Source organism: Lepidochelys olivacea, assembly GCF_965140295.1.
Source record: "Lepidochelys olivacea isolate rLepOli2 genome assembly, chromosome: 25".
In the NCBI taxonomy this organism is placed as follows: domain Eukaryota; kingdom Metazoa; phylum Chordata; order Testudines; family Cheloniidae; genus Lepidochelys; species Lepidochelys olivacea.
This window is the reverse complement of record NC_140435.1, coordinates 17,879,108-17,906,904: the sequence shown is the minus strand read 5'-3', so window position 1 is coordinate 17,906,904 and position 27,797 is coordinate 17,879,108. Positions and strand designations below refer to the sequence as shown.

Genomic DNA, 27,797 nt, shown 5'->3' with positions numbered 1-27,797 from the left:
CGGCCCCTCCGCCCGCGCATGCGCCGTGCCCCCTCCGGCCCGGGGAGGGGGACGCGGACGGGGGAAGATGGCGGCCTCGAACAACCCGCGGAAATTCAGCGAGAAGATCGCGCTGCACAACCAGAAGCAGGCGGAGGAGACGGCGGCTTTCGAGGAGGTGATGAAGGACCTGAGCCTGACCCGGGCCCACAGGGTGAGTGAGCGCGGGGGGCTGCGGTGGACCCCTGCGAGGGGCAATAGCCCCCGGGGGGGGGCTGGGGGCGGCTGACCGCCGTGCAGCGGGCGGGCTGCGGAGGAGGGGGCAGCTCGTGTCCGCCTTGTGGGGGCTGAGGAGGGTGCAACTAACATCCCTCTCGTGGGTGAGGGGGCGATTGACCCCGCCCCCCTGTGTGTGTGTGGGGGGGCGGAGGGAGGAGGGGGCGATTGACCCCCCCTGTGTGGGGGGGGCTGAGGGAGGAGGGGGCGATTGACCCCCCCCTCTGTGTGTGTGTGGGGGGGGCTGAGGGAGGAGGGGGCGATTGACCCCCCCTGTGTGGGGGGGGCTGAGGGAGGAGGGGGCGATTGACCCCCCCCTCTGTGGGGGGGGGCTGAGGGAGGAGGGGGCGATTGACCCCCCCCTCTGTGTGTGTGTGGGGGGGGGCTGAGGGAGGAGGGGGCGATTGACCCCCCCCTCTGTGTGTGTGTGGGGGGGGGCTGAGGGAGGAGGGGGCGATTGATCCCCCCCTCTGTGTGTGTGTCTGGGGGGGGGCTGAGGGAGGAGGGGGCGATTGACCCCCCCCTCTGTGTGTGTGTCTGGGGGGGGGCTGAGGGGGCGATTGACCCCCCCCTCTGTGTGTGTGTCTGGGGGGGGGCTGAGGGAGGAGGGGGCGATTGACCCCCCCCTCTGTGTGTGTGTCTGGGGGGGGGCTGAGGGAGGAGGGGGCGATTGACCCCCCCCTCTGTGTGTGTGTGGGGGGGGGCTGAGGGAGGAGGGGGCGATTGACACCCTCCCCCGTGTGTGTGGGGGGTGCTGTGTGCAGCCCCAGTGCTGGTTTAACATTCCCCTCTGGAGAGCAGGGCTCACCAGGCTGCCTCCCCAGGATATATGCATGGCAGGGAGTGCCATGTATTCTGGTAGCTCGCACAAGAGTGGAACTGGTTGGATTTGTGGCATGGGGTTCTGCAGGCCCTTTTGCCCTGTCCAGCTTTTGGTGGTGCCATGATGCCCACCTGCTGAACAGAAGTAGGTTATTACTGCTGGCTAGAATCAGTACCTCGGAATAAGAATGAGCATCATTGTGTGAGTGAGAGCCCAGACTGAGGTGAGAGGAGTATCATCTGGGTGTGAGGTCCATGAGGAATGTGGAGAAGATTTCATGTAGTATTTAGGTTCAGGGGCCTTTTGTGCTTGGTCCTGTGCAAACATACAGGAAAACATTGTGTCTCTCAGAAAGAGTTTATAATCTGATCCTTGTCCTCCTCCTCCTTTGTAAATATGCATTTGCTTTCTTGATACCTTCTGTAGAGTGCTGAAAGCTTCCTTTTGCTTTACAAAATATGGAGAGATGAGTCCCTGCCTTGAGTAGCTTGCAACTGAACTTAGACATTACGCTGGATGAGTTCAGGCACAAGAAGGTGTAGAGGAGGCACATGTATCGCCATACTGATAATAAGTAAAACTGTAAAAGGAAAAGGAGGACTTGTGGCACCTTAGAGACTAACCAATTTATTTGAGCATAAGCTTTCATGAGCTACAGCTCACTTCATCGGATGCATGCAGTAGAAAATACAATGGGGAGATTTTGTATACACAGAACATGGAACAATGGGTGTTACTGCACCCATTATTTCATGTTCTCTGTGTATATAAAATCTCCCCACTGTATTTTCTATTGCATGCATCCGATGAAGTGAGCTGTAGATCACGAAAGCTTATGCTCAAATAAATTTGTTAGTCTCTAAGGTGCCACAAATACTCCTTTTCTTTTTGCAGATACAGACTAACACGGCTGCTACTCTGGAGTAAAACTGTGTGAATGCATTGAGTTAACATCATTAATATTTTTCCCATTATGTTTTAATTGTCATCAGTGCAAATTAATGCACCTTCAGCTCCGTTTTGTCTTGTGCTGTCTTTGGGAAACACATAATTAGAAATTACAGTGTAGTGAATACATTTTCAGTGCTTGCCAGGAATGTCAGGGTGCTATTTTGACTGCTTATGGATTTTTCTGATTTAAATCTAGTGATGGTTGAGACAGAGAGAGAGAGAGAGAGAAAACTCTCCATTAGTGTCTTCAGCTTGTGTGTGTGTCAACATTTTTATGCTGCTTTAAGATAAAAAAATAAAAATGCAAGCCTGTTTGTAGCCCTATCGTACCATGAAAGGGAACATATTGTTAAATTCGCTGTATTGCTTTATATTCCTTGTTATCAGAATAGTGTAAATACTTGTTTGTTTTAATTAAAACAGCTTGGTCTCTTTTACCAATAGAAGCTGGTCCAGTAAAAGATATTACCTCACCCATCTTGTCTCTCTAATAAAACAAAGGCACATTTCTTTTATCAGCTAACTCTTACTATGGTATATACTTACTTATTCTTACTCTGTTCATGCTAAACTATTTGTTGACATTTAATGGAGGATGCTATGTGAAGTTTCTCCTTGTGTTAGTTGAGGATATACTGAAAGCAGTTTTAGTGATGTTTGCAGTTATCTGAATCTTCTCTTATCCCTTGTGTTGCTGTTGTCCTGGTAGAGCTTGTCAAGTTGGGTTTTGTAAAGAATCTATTTAAATATACACGAGCTTTGTAATTTTCAACTCTCCAGATAGTTCTCAGGATTTGAATATTCTTGAGAGAGAATTCATGAAACCATGTACTTAAAATGTGCCCAGTGAAAAGTGATATTCAGTACTGAGCATTCACAGTTTGAAATATTTATATACGGTAAGGATGGATACAACTCGCAATACCAGAGCCAAGCATACCCAAATATTGGTGTTCAAAATTCTAGTCTGAATTTTGCAGATGGAACTCATCTTTAGTTTAAGGAAGACCAGCATTGAGAAAGTGACCCAAGCTGAATAACTTGTTTCAGGAATCTGGGTTCTGAAGTGATGGAAATTTTGACCAAATAGCTGAGCACAATGTCTCCTTTGTGAATTTTTTTTATTGCATGATTTCATCTGTGTTTAAAATGCAGTATAAAAAGGGTTAAGCACAATCTTGCTGTTGGCTCTCAATTTCACTTGGCAACCACACACTTTGCTGTCAGTCTGAAAATGCGTTATTCTGATTCAGTTTGTGGAACCAACCCAAAATTTCTCTTGTTTTTTTCATTATTAGTAATTGTCTTTTTGCAGTGCTTTACCATCTTGTCTGTTTAGGGTTAGTTATTGGTCATAGCAGAGGCAAAGACTTGCAATACTAACGTTTGTGCATACGCACATTAATGCTTCTCTGAGTTGGTATTCTTCATCTATTTATGCAATGTAGTCTTGTGTGCGGTTTTTTTTTTAAGTCATGGTATTTTCTTGTTCTCACCAAAGTATTTTAAATATGAAACAGAAAAGTCTTAATTTTTTTCACACCAGAGACACATCTTTCTCTCCCCCCCGGGAGATTTAAATTATTTTAGTTTGAAAGGTAGCTTAGCCTCATCATGACGGAGTGGGGAAGAAGGCCCATCTTGCAGCAGAGAGAACCTGGGAGCATGTTTTTTTGCTTTTGTTTTTAATTATCTGAGGCAGTGTGTGTGGGGAGAGGGAGGTGAGTGGCTAATACAGGGAACACACCAAAGTGGGGATGTGACTCAAATGGAATTACCCCTTGTGTATGGGACCTTTGTGCCTGTAATTGGAGAGATCTGTGAGACCCCATCTTACCAAAGTGAGTGAAAAGAACTTCTCTTTATTGTGGACTTTAATATCATAAACAGAGAGTAGGAGCTGTTTTTAAGGTTGGAGAGTGGCTCTTTTGTGGAAAGCCCCTTTTTTGGGACAGGACATGAACTTCCAACAGCTTTTCCGCTACCAATTAGTACTTTCTTTTGATGAATGAGCTATCCACATCAGTCTCCCCACAAAATATCTGCTACAGCACAGCCTGATGAGGGTTGCCTCTGCGTGTGTCATCCTAAATGATGGAGTAGCAACCTTAATATTCCTTTATAAATATTAATCAATTTTTCAAGGTTGTATGGACCAAAATGTTAGAGCACAAAAAATTTCAAGTAATGTTGGTATTCATATTTGGTCCTTCAAGTGTCAGGAAATTCAGGGTATAAAAAAACAGTTTAGGCTCAGAATGTCATCTGCCTTTTAAAGGTGGTTTTAATCCAGTTGGAGATATCCCCTGGATTCTAGCTGTTTGTTTTATATTTTTTGTAAATCACTAGGATTTGAGGGATCAGAGCCAAAACAGTATTTGAGCTCCCTCTTCTGGACTCAGCTGTGTTAACTAAGTGAGCACTGCTCTGAGAGCTGTGCTGACATAGATGATGCTGGTTCATAAACAAGGAAGTAAACAAAAAACTAGCTTCATGTCAACAGTTGGAAACATTTTCCATTATTCCAGTACTCCTGTGCAAAGGTTTGTGTTGTGGATAAAATCCCAGTGGTCATGGAACTGCATGGAGATGTTTCATTCAACCTTAATACTAATAGCACGTTTCATCTGAGGACCCCTAATAATAATAATAAGCCTATGATCCCCAGTGGCACACATTTACTTTATGTTCTGTAACACATAATCCAGCGTCATATGCAGTAGCATCATATGGATTCATATGTTTACGACCTGAGAAAATGGTGCATGCCTACATTACCTGTTTTTTTCAATGTTACTCAGTTACTGAAAATTTCTTTTGCGAAATACCCGCTCAAAGTTCACCTTGACTAAGCCTGAATTCTTGAATTTTTATATGACAATGAAGTTTTAAAATCGATCTTTCAACCTTAAACACAAGTGAAAAAATAAACTTAATGTAGTAGGTGTAGCCACATGACTGAAGTAAAATTAAATAAAAATGAATGAATGATTAAACAGGGTAAGATAGCAATACATTTGTGTGTGTGTATATATACAATGAAATTGTTATATGTAAAGTGAGAGAATTTCATTACTTGTATTTTGAATTAAAGCCTGTGTAAAAGAGCACTATGTCTTATATGTTCATAGAACACACAATTTGTAAGCAATCAAATGTAAACATTATGCAAAACAGTATTTAAAAGATTAGTTAAACCAAGAAAGCTCATCTATAAATTTTTTTGTTAAAAGGCAGGCTAAATATTAATGATGGTGATACAGTATTTAATTTTATTACAATAGTGTTTGTTTTTGTTAAAAGGATTTGATGAAAATGCTAACTAGGGAGATAGTCGTTATACGTATCTGTAAAGCTAAAATATATTGAAGAAATATATCATGAAAAATTAGGACCCAACCTTGCAAATGCTGCAGGTAGTGCTTTGCACTGGGAATCGTCCCACTGATGTCAGCAGTACTGCTTGTGGTAGTAAGCACCAGTGTTCCCTCTAATTTTTGACAGGCTGTGTGCGCAAAAAATTTCTTCTGTGCAAATTTTTGAAGCAGAGTTCAAATTTGTGCGCCCTGAGGCAAATGCTCCCAAGCGAGTAAAATGTTTATACATTATACATTATCCCTTCCCCTCCATGCCAGCTAGTAGAGTTTGGCTGTGTTGATAGATGGTGGGTGAACAATGTCAAAAATCGCCCGTAAATGATATTTCGGCCAGCTCCGATGTAGTATTTCATTTTGTGTGTGCGCACTGTTTTGGATCAGTGTGCGCCCGGACACGCGTGCAGCTTAGAGGGAACAGTGGTAAGCACTATACTTCACTTCTATAAGGGTTTGAGAGATCTGCCCCCTACGTTATTTAATCAGTGTCTAAAATGCTTAGTCACTTTTTTATTTTATTTCAGATCTTAGCTGCTAATTTCTTAAGCAGAACAACAGTGTTTATTTGATATTGTACTTTGGTAATATTTTAAATACTACCTATAAATCAAAACACAAATGATGTAGCAGAGTCTGAATACAACCTAAGTCATGTAACTGATTTAAAAAAAAAAAATTGTCCACCATTCGCAAATCACGTGGTGTTAGCATGGCGGCCCAGCCTGGCCCAGCATGGCACTTCAGATTTCTGTTTTAAGTCACTGTTGATGGATTTAAAGATGTTTTGTCTGGTGCGGCTCATGATTTTTCTTTTCTTTTTTTCTAACAGAAGGCTGCTTCTGCATTGTAAACACAGAACTCTCGATACGCAGTTACACAGGGAGGTAGCTGGATTTTAGACTCGGGTTTCCCCTCAAATGTACATATTAATTTTGACTCTTAGTTCCCTAGGTTTTGGGGGGTGGGGTGGGGGAGGTGGTAAAGGTCCTCCCCTTTAAGTCCTTCATAATGCTAAAGAAAGACTCAGGTCCCTGGATACATATCTCTAAGACGAAAACTAGGTCATTTAGGCCTGGCTCATAATCTTCCCGTATGGTAACTGAATTTCTGTAGCAGGACACAGAATAAAGCCATAATCCTGCAATTGACTGTTTGTGGGTAGACACCTGTGCATGCAGGTGGCATCCTTGAAGTGTTTGGGGATTTGTGTGCAGGGGTCTGCCGGTGTGTAAGAGGTTGCAGAATCAGGGCCTAAATGTCCAAGGGGCCATACTGTGTTCCCATTGGCTTTGTGCATTTTGTACTTATACTCACAAGCTTAGGGAGAATTAAATGTGCAGAAATAATTGCACCAGATGTTATTCATTCTTTGTAAGATTTAGTGTAAATTGCATTGTGTGAGCATGAAAGTTAATTACCCACAAGGGAATAAAGAGTTTCTGTTCTTGTGCATCACTCAGTGTTCCTTAACTAGTCTGCGTTGTCCAAAGTAAATAGACCTGGTTGGCTGTTGATATGCCAAAGTATAAAACACACATACTGTAGTATTTCTTACTATAAACTTGCTTACATTTTGTTTGAAAAAAGAAAGGGGAAAATTGCTTTGTTCTTAATTTGTCATTTACATGCATTCTGATTACTGAATTTTCTTAGAGGAAGTATTTTCCTATAAAGTTGCAGTGTTCTTGTATTTAGGTTCATAGTGTTTTGTTGGATTCGTATACACACACAAGAAATTACATTTGTAAAAATCTGTTATGTTTCAACAGCATCTTGTAACTGTTAGTAGAACACCATGTTCAGTTAAACAAGTTGTTTCTTTAGCTCAAGTGCTGAAGAATCCTTATGGTGGTTTGCCTTCATAGGAGTTATTCAGTTTACAAGCAAATCCATTCTGAAAGATATGTACGCTCAGCTCTTCCAGTTGTTTGAAGTTGACTAAGGTTTCCTTCCCAGTAAAATGCATTCTTGACATCCCAGACACAAATGCCAGAAGTCGCTGTAATGGGATATAGACCAATAGTTGAGAACAGTTAGTTTTGAGAGCAGGTTTTTCCACAGTTAAGATCCCCAAAAGTTGTTTTGAGTTGTTAGTTTCTCAGTGTCCTGTTTATAACCCAAAGTCTGTAATTTTGGTTTAGTACTGGTTATAGTTACAAAACTTGGCCTATTGACCTGAGTGGAGAACTGCTCCTAAGAACTGCCTGCATGAATAAGGGGGTTGTAGGTCTGGACCACAAAATCATGTCTATGATATGATATCGAACAGTTGCTGAAAATGTTTTAGCAACACATTTCCCTTAAAAATGTTTGAATGTAGATCAGGTGCAAACCATTTTCAGTACTATTTCAGAAAGTGTGATTGTGATTTGGTGAAAGAAAGGAAGGGAAAACAGTTTTGTATAGTCAACTCTTTTCAGTCCTGGTTTGGGGGAACCATTGCAGAAAACCATGCTCAGTAATGGTTTAGTTTCTTATACTTAAGATAGGTTCTCACAACTTCTCAGTTGCCAGCTGCATCTCATTTTCCACCGGACAAAAACATCTCCTTTTTCTTGGCATCTTGATTTTTTTTTTAAAATCACCTTAGATTTGACTGTGCCAATTGGGAGAAAGCAGACTTTTTTTTTAACTGTTTGACAAAATACTGCTTTTAAAATAGGAAATAAGTAATTAGTGCTAGAACCCATCTATTTGTCTCATTGATTTTTGTTGCAAACTATTTTGCTACATTTTTAAAGAGAGTAAGGACTCCCTTCTTCACCGAACTTGGATTGAGTGGACTCATGCCCAGATGGAGCCCCACTGAAACTCTGTGCAGGATCAGTGACTGTAAGGTGGCATTTCAGCTTTTCATGTTTGAGCACAATAATTCTACCAATTATTTTTACTCTTCAGTGAAGTGTCTGCATTGAGAACGTGTAAGGTGCTATTCCTTAGTAATTTTAAGATGATATACACTTGTTTAAATTCAGTTATGATTTAGTAGCAGCTTCTTAAATCTTGTAACTTTTTTGTTTTTAAATTTTATATCTGTGGTAGTAAATTGAGAGAAATTGAAGTTATTTAAAAAAAATGTTAACGTGCAAGTAATGCTAAAATGATTCCGATTCAGAAAAAAAAGTTAATTTTATCAAAGTAAATTTTTTTAAAATTGTTGCCCTTAATGTAAGATACATTTGCATTATCTTATTATCACTCAACTCTAATTATGAAACCACTGTATCAATTTCTAATAGTGAATTATTACAGCAGTCTTGTCAGAGCAGCTGTGAAAATACCAATTTGTGCACAATAACTTATTTTGTGTTGGCTTTGTTGTTTTTGTACTGAATATATTATCAGGAACTCACTACTTTAGTGTAGTGTGCAGCAAATGTAAAACTATATCTGAGAGAGAAAAAAACAATGGGGGTTTACATTTTAAAATAAAAATTCAGCGTCTTATGGCTGTAATATTACTCCAGTAGTATCATAAATATGCTATTATAGCTGTTTTACACATACATATATGCCAGCTGATGGCATTGGAAGAACTAGGTGAAAAGAAATAGGCTGTCAAGATACTCTTACAGTTTTTGCTAACCATGTAACAATGTTCACTTTGTGACAACAACTGGTTGTGACCTCAGTAGTGCATTCTTTGTGCTGCTTTGCTCTTAAACAACTTGCATTTCAGCAAACAAATGCAATCCAAAGACTAGTGTAAATTTAAGGGAGTGGTGACCGAAGTGGAGACCTCCACGTAGTTGAAACAATGGAATTCAGGAGGTTAGTGTTTATTATAGTTGTTTGGTTTGTTTAAAATCATCTTTCTTATAGTACTGAACGTGCTATGCATGACAACTCCGAACAAGACATTTGTAAAAGTCTCCATTGGCACTTGTGTTTAGAGTCAAATTAGCATTGCAAAAGAGCATATTTTGTCAACCAAAGATGTTTGAAAATTCATCACTACTTTATAACTCATAACGCTGTCACTGAATAACTATGATAGAACTGTTTATAACTGATTTCCTAAGAAATCAAAATTCTTCTCTCTCCCCAGAACAATCCTGTGCATTATTTAAAAAAAAAAATCACATGAAATGAATCTTAATTTTTTTAATGATTTGTCGTGGGTGGGGGGAGGATTAGAGTGGCACATTCTTATTTTATGGGGTACCTTAAAATCTTACAAATTTCATAAACATAATCACTTTGCTATTCAGAGGAATTGTGGTCTACCAATTAGAGTAGTAGGTCAGTGGTTCCCAAACTTGTTCCGCCTTTTGTGCAGGAAAAGCCCCTGGTGGGCCGGGCCGGTTTGTTTACCTGCCGCGTCCGCAGGTTCGGCCGATCGAGGCTCCCAGGGGCCGCGGTTCGCTGCTCCAGGCCAATGGGAGCTTCCTGGAGCAGCGAACCGCAGCCGCTGGGAGCCTCGATCGGCCTAACCTGCGGACGCGGCAAGTAAACAAACTGGCCCGGCCCACCAGGGGCTTTTCCTGCACAAGCGGCGGAACAAGTTTGGGAACCACTGGAGTAGGTTATTGGGAGCCAAGTCTCCTGAGCTGAGAGCTCCAGTTTCAGCCAGTAACTTAGTGTGTGGTCTTGGGCATGTCGCTTAACCTTGTGCTTTTTCCCCCCCTTTAAAATGGGAATAATGTTTGTAAAACACTTGAAGGTTCTTGAATGAAAGGTACTAGAAAAGTTCATCCTTTTTTATTAGGAAATGTTCCTAGAATATTTACTTCCTTGCCAATTAATCCCATCTCTGTTTTCTTGGTGACTGGGAGAATACCCTCCCTGATGCTCCCACATACCTTAATTTTTGAGGCTGCTTGTGAGTCTTCTTCATGTTGGTAATTGGATGTGCTAATGGCAGATTGCTGTGATGGTAGCTAAATCTTCAATTCATTTGGATTCCCAACATATAATTACTTTATTATTAGTGATGGGTTTGTTTTCCTCTGGATCGTCAAGGTTTCAGAAGAGAGATAAATTAGAATTGGATGCCCCAAACCCCTATCAGCTCACTTCATCGGATGCATTCAGTGGAAAATGCAGTGGGGAGATTTATACACACAGAGAGCATGAAACAATGGGTGTTACCATACACACTGTAAGGAGAGAGATCACTTAAGATGAGCTAATACCAGCGGGGGAGGGGGGAGAAAACCTTTTGTAGTGATACTCAAGGTGGGCCATTACCAGCAGTTGACAAGAACGTCTGAGGAACAGTGGGCGGGCGGGGGAGGAGGGGGGAATAAACATGGGGAAATAGTTTTACTTTGTGTAATGACCCATCCACTCCCAGTCTCTATTCAAGCCTAAATTAATTGTATCCAATTTGCATGTAGTTCAAGAAGGTGTGTTGCTATTTGAGGCAACTGATTATCTACTGCTAGTTCTTCTGAGGCATCAGGTTAGAAAGAGATACTTGCAGAGGTGTGTGTAGCTCTACAGAGGGTTCTTCATTGTTTTCATTTCTAATTGTTCTGATGCACTGAAATCCCTCAAGTGGTGCTCTGAGACCTCCCGTGGGCTGGTTCTTTTGAGAAGATCTGGGGGCAGGTGTCAAGACAATGGACTGGAGCTCCCTTTTCTTTTTCCTCAGTGACACACTGAGGCCACTTTTATGACTTCTAATACTGTTGGGTAGAGTGGATTATCAAGTTTTTTACCCCTTACTATCTATATATCCAGTGGCCGTCAGATTGCTTAAAAGGTTATGGTAAGGACACAATTGCAGGAAACCCACAATAGAGATTCCGCCCCCCCCCCAATTTTGTGGCATTCTCCCACCTGAGAGGGAGACTGAGGAGGACATTTTGAAAAGTGCCTGATTCCCACCCTTGTGCATGGAATTCAAACTTTGTTAATCTTTTCAGTAATATCATATTTTTCATTTGTCCAACAAAAGGATTAAATCTGTCAGCTTTTAGCATTCAGGGGATGCCAAGTGTTTCCAAACTTAAGGGGGCTTGTTCCTCATCTTGTAAACTCAGTATAGTTCTTGAGGTGCAGTATGAAGGTTGGAGGCTGAAGAGCAAGTGTAGTCATAATTTCAAGAACTGTCAGAGGGAAAAGCATGTTGCAAAGTTTGTGACATCAGGATTGGTGCAGTATAAATTTGGTAGCATCGACATGGTTAAATAACCTTCTTACCAATGTGAATGAACACAAGACTCCACAGGTTTCAGAGTAGCAGCCGTGTTAGTCTGTATTCGCAAAAAGAAAAGGAGGACTTGTGGCACCTTAGAGACTAACCAATTTATTTGAGCATAAGCTTTCGTGAGCTACAGCTCACTACATTGGATGCATGAATGCATCCACTGCATGCATCCGATGAAGTGAGCTGTAGCTCACGAAAGCTTATACAAGACTCCACAGTGGATGAATCATTTATTCATTTTGTAACAATAACATTTTAACTAATGAATCACACGAGGTATGCTCCCAGCTACCTGTCAGTGGAGTAAAGTGAAGTAGTACACTTCAAAGAATGTAAATATGCCCTGTTTGCCTTTTGATTTATGAAACATGTGGGGTTACATAACTGAATATTCATTCTGGGGCTAAAAATAAAAATTGGAGCATAAAAGCTTATTTTTTATCTTGCTTAATGAGGGCATCTCTGCTTTTGTTTGATCTTTCCTGAGGCCTTTCTATTTGAGGAACAGGGCATGGGGCAAAGAGCAGGTATTAGGGAGGCACACTTCATTCCAGATCATCCTGTGAAATGTCCATCAGCAAGGAGACGCACTTCAAAAATTATTTGTTCACAATTGGCTAAAGGTGTCTCTACATCATTAAACTTAAAACATTTGAGATAGGAGAGGTCTTTTTATAATAAACTAACCAATAAGTTTCAAGTCTGAGTCCAGGTTGAGGTTTTACATTTAATTGTCAGTGGCAAACATTCTCCTTTTGGCTGGATACTTTTCAAAAACAGAGGGTGACATTTGAGAACCGGCAATAGATCTGATTTGTGTGTGTGTGTGCACTTTTTTTTTTAAGCACAAGTAAGGTTTGGTTTGTCTTGTAGCTTAGCTTGGCTCCATGCCCAGCAGTAGAGCAGAACTCTGAAGAATAGTCACTATTTTAAGTCTGTATCCTGATTTTACTTGTTACTGAGTTGTGGCTGGGTTTTAAACTGCAAACTTTTGTTCACTAGAAATAGCAAAGAGTATTTAAACATAGAAAAACAATCCTGGCTTTCTTTTTTTTACAAATGTTGCAAGAATATGTTCTGATTCCTTAGACACTCAAATAGGTTAAACTTGTTCATTTTCCAGAAGACTTCAATCTTGGCTCGTGAAAAAAAAAGTGACACAGTGCTCTATTAAATCACCCACCCATATTTCTCTGGCATGTCATATCTGGATTCATATGCAAAAGGAATTTTGTCTGTGAAGTATCATGCAAATTTAGCATGATGTATGAATAATAAATATTTTCACTCCTAAAATGCATAATTGGCTACTCCTAGAATAAAAAAAGCAACTTTTGTATAACAGCAACAATATCTCCTGTTGCAGAGGTGATCTCTGTGTGTGTAACTGTAATATTGCTTTATTCGTAAGACAACCTTATAATTGAGGCCACCTTGGAGATTTGTTTTAAGCTTATGAGGGAGAATCTAGAATGTCTTGGAGGTCTAGCTTTATGAAATTTACAGAAGAAGCATAAGAGAACAAATGATTCAGTGAAATGAGCTGAGGTCTCAAATAATCTCTTCATTAAGAAGGTAGAAAAAACCCTCTATAAACTCATGAAAGACTATAGTAATTCTTGGCTGCTTTGTAATTGTAAGGATGCAGTGAATACCTCACTAAGTTCAGAAGCCTAGCTGGCAGGGAATCAAATGAATGATTACTGACTAAGTTTCTATCAATAAATACCTCAACTCTGAGTTCTTATGATTGGGTGTCGTTTGACTGATGGGCACTGATTTTAACACAGCATTATTATAAGTTCTGAGAGCTTCAAAAGTGAATTAATTTTGTGTGTGTGTATAATTGTTACCTTTTTATAGCTCTGCTATAATATTCTTATAGCAATGATGGCTTACAGAATCATAGACATTAGAAATGGGAACTGCTTATTATGTCATCCAGTCCAGAGGTTCCCAAGCTTTCTTTTTGCTTTTCCCCCTTTCAGAGAGTCACATTTCATGCACGCTCCACTCCGCCCTTCGGCAGTGCAGGGAAGAGTAGGAGGCAGAGCTGATGAGTGCATAGGAGGATGCAGTGGGTGGTGGGTGCCTGGGAAGATGCAGGGGGGCAGATTGTGTGGGAGGCAGGGGTTGGGTGGTTGCCGGGTGCCTGCAGGAGGTGAAGAGGCAGGGGTGCCTCTGATGCACTCAGTCACACTTCTGTCAGGAGCAAGTGCTAGGTGCCCATCTGCCCCCTGCCTCTTACTTGCTGCTGAGCACAGGAAGATGATCTGCTGCTGCTGGGGAGGCTTTGTTTCCTCCTTGCTGCAGCTTTGTAGCGACCCCCGCCCCCCATATCAAATCTGGTACCTCTGCAGTGTGCATGCACAGGCACCTGAAGGCTGCCTAGCTGTCTGTATGCTGTCTGACCTGAACTTGAGCAAAGCCCAATTCCCAAGCAGCGAGTGATGGCAGCAGCCTCCTAACTGTGTCACCAGGCAGGGCCTGCAGTGACCTGCACGATGTGGCTGACTCAGAAGCACCTATGCTCCATCCTGTTCACTGCTCCCCTGATAACCTCATCCCACCTCCCTCAGGGAGGTGCACCCCAGAGTTTTAAAACCAATGAGCTAGTCCATTCCTCTTGTCCAAAGCAGAATCACTCCATGCAGATTCTCTTCCACATGAGGAGAAATTAAAAACACTAGGCTGTGCAGCATAGAAAAGAGACAACTAAGGGGGGGGATATGATAGAGGGCTACAAAACCATGAATGGTGCGGAGAAAGTGAATAGAGGAGTGTTATTTAACCCTTCACATAATACAAAAACCAGGCGTCATCCAAGAAAATTAATAGGCAGCAGGTTTAAAACAGACATGAGGAAATACTTCACACAGTGCATAGTGAACCTGTGGAACTCATTGCCAGGAGATGTTGTGAAGGCCAAAAATATACCTAGATTAAAAAAAGAATTAGATATGTTCATGGAGAATAGATCCATCAATGGCTATTAGCCAAGATGGTCAGGAACGCAACCCAATGCTCTGGTTGACCCTAAACGTCTGACTGCCGGAAACTGGGAATTGACAACTGGATGAATCACTCAATAATTACCCTGTTCTGTACATTCCCTCTGAAGCATCTGGCACCAGCCTCTGTTGAAAGACAGGATACTGGGCATGATGGACCACTGGTCTGACCCAGTGTGGCCATTCTTCTGTTCAGTGCATATTTCTTAATGTTTTTATCCCATCTTAAATGACCTGCATAGGTTTTTTGCCAAGTCCGTAGCCTTGGAGACCTTGTGGTTAGCAGAGAGTAACTGAAGTTGCAGCACGCTTAGGACAAAGATATTTTCAAAGGGTTTGAGAAGTTGTATACATGAATTTTTAGTGCACTGGGAAGGCTCTTGGGCTGAGTAGTGCATTTGATTGCATGTAGATGGCCTGCTATCACCAGCGGAGCTATGCACAAGTGCAGCAGTTATTGCAGGGTTGGGGCCTTTTGTTGGAAAGTGTGAGTCCCGCCAGCGGGTACGTACGTACTTTACTGCTCAAATGGTACTGAAGAGGTGTGGGACTTTTAAAAAAGCTCCAGTGAAGTATAGCTATGTAGCAAAAACAGTTTTCATTTCATCACAGTTGCTTCCGATGAAGTTGGTTTTAGCCCACTAAAGCTTATGCCCAAATAAATCTGTTAAGTCTTCAAAGTGCCACCGGACTCCTTACAGTTTACATTGCTTTTGTCACTGGCTGATAACTTCTAACATGTTATACATAAGAGGATTTTTTTAAAGTAATTTTCACTTGGTTTGTAGTAGTCATTTGGCTTCCTGTTTTGGCTTGGTTGTCTGTGCTATAGAACCTACAGCACTTGAATATTAATGGCATCACAGCTCAAGTTTGAAGGCATTGGCAGATGCAAGTAGGGAAACTTTCACAGAGTCGTATCTACACTGTCTAGTTGTAGCCAGTGGTGTTGCTCTTCTCTTCTATGAGTAACCAAAAAAAAAAAAAAATCACTTGTGTAAGAGAATAAAACTGTTACAAAACATTTCACGTTAAAGGTGGAATACATTATGTCCCTTGAGTGCTCTGGAAGGAACAGGTGCTATCACTGTAGGTTACAACTTTGCTCTACACTTCAGGCTTTCACTTCCTGTGCCAGTCCTGTTGGAAGAACATCTGTCAGTCTGGATCCAGACACTGCTGTCTGATCAGTGTTAGGAACTGCAGGCAATCAGTGTCTTTAGAAAGCTTGGCTTGCTGGAGTTGCTTCCCAACTGTGACAGCAGAGAAACAGGGAGAGGAGAAGGAATTTTTTTGTTTTTTCTCTTTGATACAGACTCTGCTGTGCAGTTTGTGTCGGCACTGTCCTCGTAGAATTGTGAAAAAGCGGGCTGTTACCAATCGAGCACAAGATACAGTTAACAGTGTCTTCTGGTGAATTAACACACTAGCGGCTTTACAGATAAAATCGTTCTACTGTCATGAGCATTTAATGTTTTCCACCACTAATCTGACAACTAAGTAGTATGGCCTGAAATTTAGGTTTGCTAAAAAATAAAAATTATAACACTTGAAATGGTTTAAGAGCTTCTGTCTGGATGTAAACGTTCTCTTGCTGGGTTTGCAATCTCGAGATTGAAGCCTTAGTGCTAGTGAATATGAATCATGAAGAGAAATTGGTCTCCTCTTAGTGTTCAAGTTGATTAGAGTAATTAATGTAAATTGTGAAAACCAGTGTAGCTGCTTAATTTTTTTTGCCTTTTTTCATAAAATAAGGTGTTAACATAAATAATAATTCTCCATGCACTTGGACCCGTGTGCCTGCATGGATCCCTATTGACTTCAGTGGATTCTGCATGGGTGCAAAAGTTTGCCTGTGTGTAACAGTTTTCAGGATCAGGGCCTTGGATAAGGAAATTGTTTTAAAAATCATTTTTTAACTTGTTAGTGCCTTTTGACACCTTGAAATGGCATTCTCTCTCTCTCTCTGACACCCTTTAATAATTTGATCTAGTTGTTCAGGTTTTTTTTTGCAGAACATATAACTTGCTGTTTTCTGAAGTAAAAAGAAACTTCAGCCAGAATTCTAGTATGTAAACTAGCCAAGGTAGAAGCTGTGTGTTGAGTATTTGACAATCTGAAAAATCCTTGCATTTGATTAGGTGACTACAGATGCTCAAAGTCAGAATTAAATGATATAAAAATCAAGGGATTTGCACTCTTTATCTTCAGTGTAAAAAAAAAAAAAAAAAAGGACAAATCAAGGACCCGTATTTAACCCCCGTTATCATTAGATTATAATTGGAAATTGAACTGCATTGACCTAGAATTGCTGATTAAATTGATGGAAAAGTCTTACACATTTTCCTTTTGATGACCCTTGCAAATTAACAGTTATTTCTTCACCTCTACACCCAGTCAGGAACTGAAAGGAATATTTACGTCTTCATCTTAGTGTCAGGATTCTACCATTAGAGGTGCGTGTGTCTGTCTTTTTGGGCTGGTGGGTGTGGTGGGTGGGTATGTTCAAAAGAAATGGCAAAACCAGCAATTTCAGTTATAGATAATAGCTTGCCTATAGATAATATGCTTGTCTTGATTTACAGTGTTTGAAATTTCTCTCAACTGTTCTTGTTAAGTTTGTTAGACTAAATTTTTTCCTCCCCATAACCGTTCTGTATCGAACATCCCATTTGCACTCACGACTACAATTATTTTTATTGCTATAGTGAGTAGGAGTACTAGTCATGGACCAGGACTCCATTGTACTATGTGCAAACACAACAAAAACCAGTCACTGCCCCAGAAAGCTTAAGTATAAGACTAGAGGCAGATAGGCAGATGGGGGAGTGCAAGGAAACAGTGAAATTGTTAGCCTGCATAATAGGCAGTGGTCTCAGCACACCAGCAGCCGAACCGTTGCCAAGTATTTTGTAAGCATCACGAGGAAGAGTTTTTTAAGCAGGGATATGAAAGGGAATAACAAGTTCGCTTTTTTTGTGTGTGCGGGGAGTTTCTTCCAAACCTTTGGGGCAGATACTTCAAGATATGTAATGAACGATATAATAGCCACTGTAACTCACCCTTCACTGTTTCCAGCATATAATATAAGATGCCACTTCCTGGCTGTCATCTGTATTCAGGCAGCTGTCCACCTATTTGTGAGTTGTCCCTGTGGGCCCAAAATGTTTGCTGCTTTTTTTTTTTAATTCACTGATTGTCAGACATTTTATTAGTTTACCAAGCAATGATAGCTTTGAAAATCAGAATCAGTTTGTGTTTTGTGAAGTGTGCTGAAGGCAAACTCTAGTCACTGGTCCTCTTTAGTGCAGTAAGTGTGCTTACCCATATTGTCTTGCTGTACAGTAAGTCATGCCCAGCAGGCTGGGGAAAAAAATCTACTGGTTTGGATGTGAACTTTGTCTTTTGTAGTGTTTAATAGGGCTTCACCATATTATTTGTTTCACTTCATATATAATCTGGTATCCTTGAACATAAGGGATCCCAAGTGGCCTTATGTTCACCATAATCTTTGTTGCTGTGGACCAGAAAAATTAAAAAAGAAAAAGCAAACAAATAATACTCTATACACTTGATCAGGCAGTCATGTCATTCAAGGCCAAAAACCATCTAAGGAGTTTAATGACAAATATTAACCAGTTCTCCCAACTATTATGCTGAGTGAGTGACTAACTTGCCTAAGGACAGGTTTCAGAGTAACAGCCGTGTTAGTCTGTATTCGCGAAAAGAAAAGGAGTACTTGTGGCACCTTAAAGACTAATCAATTTATTTGAGCATAAGCTTTCGTGAGCATCCGATGAAGTGAGCGGTAGCTCAGGAAAGCTTATGCTCAAATAAATTGGCTAGTCTTTAAGGTGCCACAAGTACTCCTTTTCTTTTCTTCTAACTTGCCTAAGGATGCACTGGATGTTTAGCCTAATAAGGTGTAAAATACTTTGAGGCTAAAAGAGTTAGCCAGGATGGTCAGGGATGCAACCCCATGCTCTGGGTGTCCCTAGCCTTTGACTGCCAGAAGCTGGGAGTGGAAAAGCTTATGCTCAAATAAATTTGTTAGTCTCTAAGGTGCCACAAGTCCTCCTTTTCTTTTTGCGAATACAGACTAACACGGCTGCTACTCTGAAACAGGGGATGGATCACTGAATGATTGCATTTTATGTTCATTCCCTCTGAAATACCCGACATTGGCCACTGTTGGAACGTAGGATACTTGACTAGGTGGACAATTGATCTGATCCATTATGGGTAGTAGGATGGTACCCTTTCATTAGTATTGTGTTTCTGATTTATTATGGGTATTCTTATGTAGTAGGATGGTACCCTTTCATTAGTATTGTGTTTCTGATTTTTAATGGGACTCTATGTGAGTATGTTGGTCTGCCTGCAAGTATCTGATTGCAGGACACTTGCCATAGTTTGTACAAATGGGGGTACTGGTCTAAATTTTTCGTTTTAGGAGGGGATATCTGGGTAGAAAATTTTCTTTTTTTCATGGTTGTGCGACTATGTTTGATTGCAATTAAAAAGAAAAACAGATTTACAAATCAGATGTAGGTAGGGTGATATTGGCAAATAAGAGATTCTGTGGCTGGAGGAGGTGTAGTTGTATTAAATAACCCTGGGTGACTGTCTGTGCTGTTGTACATTTGTAAAATTTGTAAAAAATTACATGTGTAATTTGTAAAAAGCCGAAAATGGCTGAGAACTTAAAATTTGAATGGTAACAGACTGCGAAACCTGGTGATATTCTAAACAAAAAGAGCTCTCAACCATGCTTTTAGCTCTTTCCATTAGTTCACACTGACTCAACAGACATTCTAGGCTTCAGAGAGAAAGAGAGACAGTGACAATCCTGGAATCTTATTAAAATAGATTAATCAAAGAGTAATTGTCTTGCTCTTAAGATCTCTAAAGTTAAAAATGCAAAGTGAATTTCAAAAGTCTGAACAAGAGGGCTATTCTTCTATGGTTAAAAATGATTTTATGTTCAGAGTTGTTAAACTATGGTATAGTTTTGGGAAGCTTCTCAACATAGGCAGAAAAAACAATTTACTTTAATTTTTTGATGACTTAAATAGATTTTGCTTTATGTAGTGACTGGTTGACTTATGAAGTTTTTAGCCGAAGGCTATGCTGTCAAGTCCAAATCCATATATGTGAATCTCTCTTATACACTATTCACTTATCTTTCCTTTTAAGATTTTATTTGCTTTGCTTATCTTCGTGGGAATAGTGGACTGGGAGAAAGTCTCAAATTCCTTGTGGAAACAAATTGGCCAATCTTGAGGTTATTAGATTTTGTTTTTAATTTAGGGCTGGAGAAAGGTGCCAGACTGACCGCCTTGGAGACTGTGACATCCACAGGTCAGTCAGAGCCTGGGCATTTGGATTGGCAAGCTTTCTTATTGCCCTGCAGGTGTACCTTACTTCTGATCTTACAGGGCCCATCTTTAGGAATGAGAGGGGAGTTTGGTCTCAACTACCCATGTGGTCCATGGCCTCTGCTCAGATGACTAACAAGGGTAACGATTGTGGTATAGTGGCTTTTTGTTGATGTGGATGCGCAAAGAGGGAACTGGACTGGGACCACCACCTCATTTCATATAGGAGACCCCAGATTAGCTATTGAATAGTAAGTCTGGGTGCCAACCCAAAAACTTCCAAGCAACTGTAAATACTTCTGGGATGTTGTTTCTGTCTCACAGATAGTCATTTAGGAGGGGCAGTTCCTGAGCTCTTTTAAATGTGCCTTATTTGGAGACTGCTTGGAGTGCTGCTCCATGCAATCTCATTTCAGTTGAGACAGATTTGTACTAGTAGACTTCCTGAAGACTCTTCTGTAGTCTAACTTTATGTATTTAAGAGAATTCCTTTTAGCCCTTTAATCAGAGAAGTTTAATATCACTAATGTTTTATTTTAAATTATAAATTAGATTAAATCTTTGTTTAATTCACTGTATATTTAACTTGAAAGTACTGGCTGATTCTAGAATAGCTAAGTTTGAATTTGTATGTAAAATTTAGTATGGAAACTGCAAACTGGCAATTCTCTTGAACTATTACTTCCTGTGTTCATGAGATTCACAAGAGATTATCTTTGTTCTCATCAGAAGGACACTCCACCCTTATTATGATATCAGACTTGCGGGAGCCAAGTATTCTGAATGTGTATAAAGAGATGCTTTAAAAAGGGTGCTTATGAAATTTGTCATTTTACTGCAGCTGAGTTCTGTGTACACACTTGTAACTTGCTGAGAATTTTTTTGGGAAGAGTTTAGAACGTCCAGTGTTCAGTTTGCATAAATGCTGTGTTATTCCTGGTGGTTAGCACTTCCTTTGGCTTCCACCTGCATATTTTGATACTACTTAAAGTTGTGCAGGAAACCCCCATGAAAAAATAATGCACTTTTCACTTTCAGAGATCTGGTTCTCCTTTCCCACAACTCCCCTCTCCCCTCCATTCTGAATGCCACTGTCCAAACTCTTATATTTTTAGAAAGTTTTAGCCCAATTTAAATGGGACTCTTGGAGATAAGTCAAGTGAATGTGACTTTAGTTCTTGAGTGCAAGTCATAAAGTAGATACAGGAAAATTGCAGCACTGCTGGCTGTTAGGACAAGCCAGTAATTGTGTTAAATCTGGTGGTGTTGGATTCTGGTACAGATTCTGATCTAGGTTGTACTGTTGTAAATCCAGAGTAACTCTACTAACTTCAGCAAGATTAAAAAGAAAAGGAGGACTTGTGGCACCTTAGGGTATGTCTACACTACGGAATTGGGTCGAATTTATAGAAGTCGGTTTTTTAGAAATCGGTTTTATATATTCAAGTGTGTGTCCCCACAGAAAATGCTCTAAGTGCATTAACTCGGTGGAGTGCTTCCACAGTACCGAGGCTAGAGTCGACTTCCGGAGCGTTGCACTGTGGGTGGCTATCCCACAGTTCCCGCAGTCTCCGCTGCCCATTGGAATTCTGGGTTGAGATCCCAATGCCTGATGGGGCTAAAACATTGTCGCGGGTGGTTCTGGGTACATATCGTCAGGCCCCCGTTCCCTCCCTCCCTCCGTGAAAACAAGGGCAGACAATCGTTTCGCGCCTTTTTTCCTGAGTTACCTGTGCAGACGCCATACCACGGCAAGCATGGAGCCTGCTCAGGTAACCGTCACCGTATGTCTCCTGGGTGCTGGCAGACGCGGTACTGCATTGCTACACAGTAGCAGCAACCCATTGCCTTGTGGCAGCAGACGGTGCAATACGACTAGTAGCCGTCATCGTCATGTCCGAGGTGCTCCTGGCCACGTCGGCCTGGAGCAGCTGGACAGACATTGGCGCAGGGACTAAATTTGGAGTGACTTGACCAGGTCATTCTCTTTAGTCCTGCAGTCAGTCTTATTGAACCATCTTATGGTGAGCAGGCAGGCGATACGGATTGCTAGCAGTCGTACTGTACCATCTTCTGCCGGGCAGGCAAGAGATGAGGATGGCTAGCAGTCATATTGCATCATCTTCTGCCGGGCAGCCATGAGATGTGGATGGCATGCAGTCCTTCTGTACCGTCTGCTGCCAGCCAAAGATGTAAAAGATAGATGGAGTGGGTCAGAACAAGAAATAGACCAGATTTGTGTTGTACTCATTTGCTTCCCCCCCTCCCCTGTCTAGGGGACTCATTCCTCTAGGTCACACTGCAGTCACTCACAGGGAAGGTGCAGCGAGGTAAATCTAGCCATGTATCAATCAGAGGCCAGACTAACCTCCTTGTTCCAATAAGAACAATAACTTAGGTGCACCGTTTCTTATTGGAAGCCTCCATGAAGTCCTGCCTGAAATACTCCTTGATGTAAAGCCCACCCCCTTTGTTGATTTTAGCTCCCTGAAGCCAACCCTGTAAGCCGTGTCATCAGTCGCCCCTCCCTCCGTCAGAGCAACGGCAGACAATCGTTCCGCGCCTTTTTTCTGTGCGGACGCCATACCAAGGCAAGCATGGAGGCCGCTCAGCTCACTTTGGCAATTAGGAGCACATTAAACACCATACGCATTATCCAGCAGTATATGCAGCACCAGAACCTGGCAGAGCGATACCGGGCGAGGAGGTGACGTCCGCGCGGTCACGTGAGTGATCAGGACATGGACACAGATTTCTCTGAAAGCATGGGCCCTGCCAATGCATGCATCATGGTGCTAATGGGGCAGGTTCATGCTGTGGAACGCCGATTCTGGGCTCGGGAAACAAGCACAGACTGGTGGGACCGCATAGTGTTGCAGGTCTGGGACGATTCCCAGTGGCTGCGAAACTTTCGCATGCGTAAGGGCACTTTCATGGAACTTTGTGACTTGATTTCCCCTGCCCTGAAGCGCATGAATACCAAGATGAGAGCAGCGCTCACAATTGAGAAGCAAGTGATGATAGCCCTGTGGAAGCTTGCAATGCCAGACAGCTACCGGTCAGTTGGGAATCAATTTGGAGTGGGCAAATCTACTGTGGGGGCTGCTGTGATGCAAGTAGCCCACGCTATCAAAGATCTGCTGATATCAAGGGTAGTGACCCTGGGAAATGTGCAGGTCATAGTGGATGGCTTTGCTGCAATGGGATTCCCTAACTGTGGTGGGGCCATAGACGGAACCCATATCCCTATCTTGGCACCAGAGCACCAAGCTGGCGAGTACATAAACCGCAAGGGGTACTTTTCAATAGTGCTCCAAGCTCTGGTGGATCACAAGGGATGTTTCACCAACATCAACGTGGGATGGCCGGGAAAGGTACATGACGCTCGCATCTTCAGGAACTCTGGTCTGTTTCAAAAGCTGCAGGAAGGGACTTTATTCCCAGACCAGAAAATAACTGTTGGGGACGTTGAAATGCCTATATGTATCCTTGGGGACCCAGCCTACCCCTTAATGCCATGGCTCATGAAGCCGTACACAGGCAGCCTGGACAGTAGTCAGGAGCTGTTCAACTACAGGCTGAGCAAGTGCAGAATGGTGGTAGAATGTGCATTTGGACGTTTAAAGGCGCGCTGGCGCAGTTTACTGACTCGCTTAGACCTCAGCGAAACCAATATTCCCACTGTTATTACTGCTTGCTGTGTGCTCCACAATATCTGTGAGAGTAAGGGGGAGACGTTTATGGCGGGGTGGGAGGTTGAGGCAAATCGCCTGGCTGCTGGTTATGTGTAGCCAGACACCAGGGCAGTTAGAAGAGCACAGGAGGGCGCAGCACGCATCAGAGAAGCTTTGAAAACCAGTTTCATGACTGGCCAGGTTGCGGTGTGAAAGTTCTCTTTGTTTCTCCTTGATGAAACCCCCCGCCCCTTGGTTCATTCTACTTCCCTGTAAGCTAACCACCCTCCCCTCCTCCCTTCGATCATTGCTTGCAGAGGCATTAAAGTCATTGTTGCTTCACATTCATGCATTCTTTATTCATTCATCACACAAATAGGGGGATGACTACCAAGGTAGCCCAGGAGGGGTGGTGGAGGAGGGAAGGAAAATGCCACACAGCACTTTAAAAGTTTACAACTTTAAAATTTATTGAATGCCAGCCTTCTTTTTTTGGGCAATCCTCTGTGGTGGAGTGGCTGGTTGGCCGGTGGCCCCCCCACCGTGTTCTTGGGCGTCTGGGTGTGGAGGCTATGGAACTTGGGGAGGAGGGCGGTTGGTTACACAGGGGCTGTAGTGGCAGTCTGTGCTCCAGCTGCCTTTGCTGCAGCTCAACCATACACTGGAGCATACTGGTTTGGTCCTCCAGCAGCCTCAGCATTGAATCCTGCCTCCTCTCATCATGCTGCCGCCACATTTGAGCTTCAGCCCTGTCTTCAGCCCGCCACCTCTCCTCCTGGTCATTTTGTGCTTTCCTGCACTCTGACATTATTTGCCTCCACGCATTCGTGTATGCTCTGTCAGTGTGGGAGGACAGCATGAGCTCAGAGAACATTTCATCATGAGTGCTTTTTTTTTTTCTTTCTAATCTTTACTAGCCTCTGGGAAGGAGAAGATCCTGTGATCATTGAAACACGTGCAGCTGGTGGAGAAAAAAAGGGGACAGCGGTATTTAAAAAGACACATTTTATAAAACAGTGGCTACACTCTTTCAGGGTAAACCTTGCTGTTAACATTAAGTACATAGCACATGTGCTTTCGTTACAAGGTCGCATTTTGCCTCCCCCCACCGCATGGCTACCCCCTCAACCCTCCCCCCTCCCCGTGGCTAACAGCGGGGAACATTTCTGTTCAGCCACAGGCAAACAGCCCAGCAGGAATGGGCTCCTTTGAGTGTCCCCTGAAGAAAAGCACCCTATTTCAACCAGGTGACCATGAATGATATCTCTCTCTCCTGAGGATAACACAGAGAGATAAAGAACGGATGTTGTTTGAGCGCCAGCAAACATACACTGCAATGCTTTGTTGTACAGTGATTCCCGAGTACGTGTTACTGGCCTGGAGTGGTAAAGTGTCCTACTATGAAGGACGTAATAAGGCTGCCCTCCCCAGAAACCTTTTGCAAAGGCTTTGGGAGTACATCCAGGAGAGCCGTGAATGCCAGGGCAAAGTAATCCTTTCACATGCTTGCTTTTAAACCATGTATAGTATTTTAAAAGGTACACTCACCGGAGGTCCCTTCTCCGCCTGCCGGGTCCAGGAGGCAGCCTTGGGTGGGTTCGGGGGGTACTGGGTCCAGGGTGAGAAACAGTTCCTGGCTGTCGGGAAAAGCGGTTTCTCCGCTTGCTTGCTGTGAGCTATCTACAATCTCCTCCTCCTCATCATCATCTTCTTCGTCCCCAAAACCTGCTTCCATGTTGTCTCCATCTCCGTTGAAGGAGTCAAACAACACGGCTGGGGTAGTGGTGGCTGAACCCCCTAAAATGGCATGCAGCTCATCATAAAAGCGGCACGTTTGGGTTTCTGACCCGGAGTGGCCATTCGCCTCTCTGGTTTTCTGGTAGGCTTCCCTCAGCTCCTTAGTTTCACGCGGCACTGCTTCGGGTCCCTGTTATGGCCTCTGTCCTTCATGCCCTGGGAGATTTTGACAAAGGTTTTGGCATTTCGAAAACTGGAACGGAGTTCTGATAGCACGGATTCCTCTCCCCATACAGCAATCAGATCCCGTACCTCCCGTTCAGTCCATGCTGGAGCTCTTTTGCGATTCTGGGACTCCATCATGGTCACCTGTGCTGATGAGCTCTGCATGGTCACCTGCAGCTTGCCACGCTGGCCAAACAGGAAATGAGATTCAAAAGTTTGCAGTTCTTTTCCTGTCTACCTGGCCAGTGCATCTGAGTTGAGAGTGCTGTCCAGAGTGGTCACAATGGAGCACTCTGGGATAGCTCCCGGAGGCCAATACCGTCGAATTGTGTCCACAGTACCCCAAATTCGACCCGGCAAGGCCGATTTAAGCGCTAATCCACTTGTCAGGGGTGGAGTAAGGAAATCGATTTTAAGAGCCCTTTAAGTCGAAATAAAGGGCTTCTTCGTGTGGACGGGTGCAGGTTTACACCGATTTAACGCTGCTAAATTCGACCTAAAGTCCTAGTGTAGACCAGGGCTTTGAGACTAACCAATTTATTTGAGCATAAGCTTTTGTGAGCTACAGCTCAGTTCATCGGACAATTGTTTGTTTCCTGCTGAGGTAACTGAGTTAGGAATCTAGTTGTTTGGAATGTGCAGGCAGTCAGGGTACCAAATTGTTACATGACAAATTGCTGTTTCATTGTAAAGGTGCTTCTGTCAGCACATAAGATGTTCTTGGTTGTATCACTTTTGTAGCTTTTTGGAAATAATATGTGTGTTTTTAAATACAGCTCCTTTCACAAATCTAAAATAGCAAATTAGTAGCATGACATTTTCATTTGGGCAGCATTTCGTTTACAGTATACAACTGCTTCATGCAAAACCATTGTTTTTAATAATGAAATTTCTAAATTGATCTTTTAATTTAAAATACATGTTTCTCTGGGAAACATACAGTATAAATTGACACTGTATCTTGGACCAAGAAAGTAAAATATCTTGGTGAAGTCCCAAGAGTTCAAAATAGAAAACTTCCATTAATTTAATCTCAGTAGAGCAAACTAGAGTTGAGAAGTGTGAAAGGATTTGAGAATAATCTCACTCTGTAAAGCAACCTTTTATTTTCAAAAATGATGATCAGAGTATTTCAAAGGGTCCAACCTCTTTTGTCTCTGGGATTGCATCTTTAATTTACATTTTATGCATATAGTTGACAGGTTCATACCCTGGTGGAGTTATTTTGATTAGAAAAAGGAGGAAGTATTTGCTCTGGTGGCATCCAGTATCTATTCTAATTTAACTTGCTTCTTACCATAGAGGCTAAGTAATCCCTCTTAAGACGAGTCACATGTTTAGAGCACTCACAAATCGTAACAGTGAAATTTGCATTGCTTTTTTTCTGGTTTGTGCACACACAGCAGACTTGAACTGCATTTTCATGGTATCAGGCAAATATTTGGAGCATAAAAATGCTGCTCAAACTTCTAAAATATCAGTCAGTTGACAGTGTCATCTGATCATACAGAGTAACTTCAGGAAGTGGCCAGATGAGGAGATCTTTCCTTGTTCTTCTTCCTTGAGTGATAATCGTTTTGTATTCCACTCTTGGTGTATATATACCCCATGTGCCAAAGATTGGAACCTTAGGGCCAGTAGTGTCCATTGGCCTGCCACCGGTTTTCTTTGTGTCCCCTGTCAAAGGGCATAAAAGGGTTGAATAGGGCCAGCTGCCTCTCAGTTCCTTCTCACCATCTTTGGCTGAGAGATGGTTAGTGGTGTCTATACTCTAGCTATTTTTTCCTAATTTTTTTTCTACTGTAAATACTATATGTAGTTAGTGTTAGGATTAGTGTTGAATTTCATTTGGGAAACTTTTTATATTGCTTTAGTTTCCCAATATTGGGACTTCAGTCCTTATGGCTGATCAGAAATCTCCTGAGTTCAAATATCTCTCATGTGACACAACCATTTTGCTTAATGATGGTCTTTCGAAGTGCCTTTTGTGTAGGTGAGGGACACATCATGAACAAATGCTCTATTTGTTTACTTCAAAATTGAATTTGAAGCTGTTCTTGCTAGTTAAATGTGAGACCAGCATTGGATCTGGGTATGCTGGATCCCCCAGGTTTGGAACTGTCTTCTTCAAAAAGTGCACCAGCAGCTACCATGCCTTGGGCTTGTCTGCCTCTTCTATTCTTTTGGCAAAGGTTCTGGCTCCAAAATCTTCATC

At 42.3% G+C, this 27,797-nt stretch overlaps 1 protein-coding gene across 3 annotated transcripts in view; it reads left to right on the top strand.

Annotated features, from left to right (window-relative positions):
• CRTC1 (CREB regulated transcription coactivator 1) overlaps positions 1-27,797 on the top strand; it is an 84,868-nt gene continuing 57,071 nt past the window's right edge. Inside the window, exon 1 of one of the 3 annotated variants that reach the window (XR_014709639.1) lies at positions 1-193. Coding sequence is in view for 2 of the 3 variants with exons in the window: in XM_084614612.1 (XP_084470738.1) it covers positions 68-193 (126 nt within the window). In the remaining variant the exon portion in view is untranslated. The remainder of the gene's footprint in view (positions 194-27,797) is intronic. The other 2 variants (XM_084614612.1, XM_084614613.1) reach the window with 2 other exon arrangements.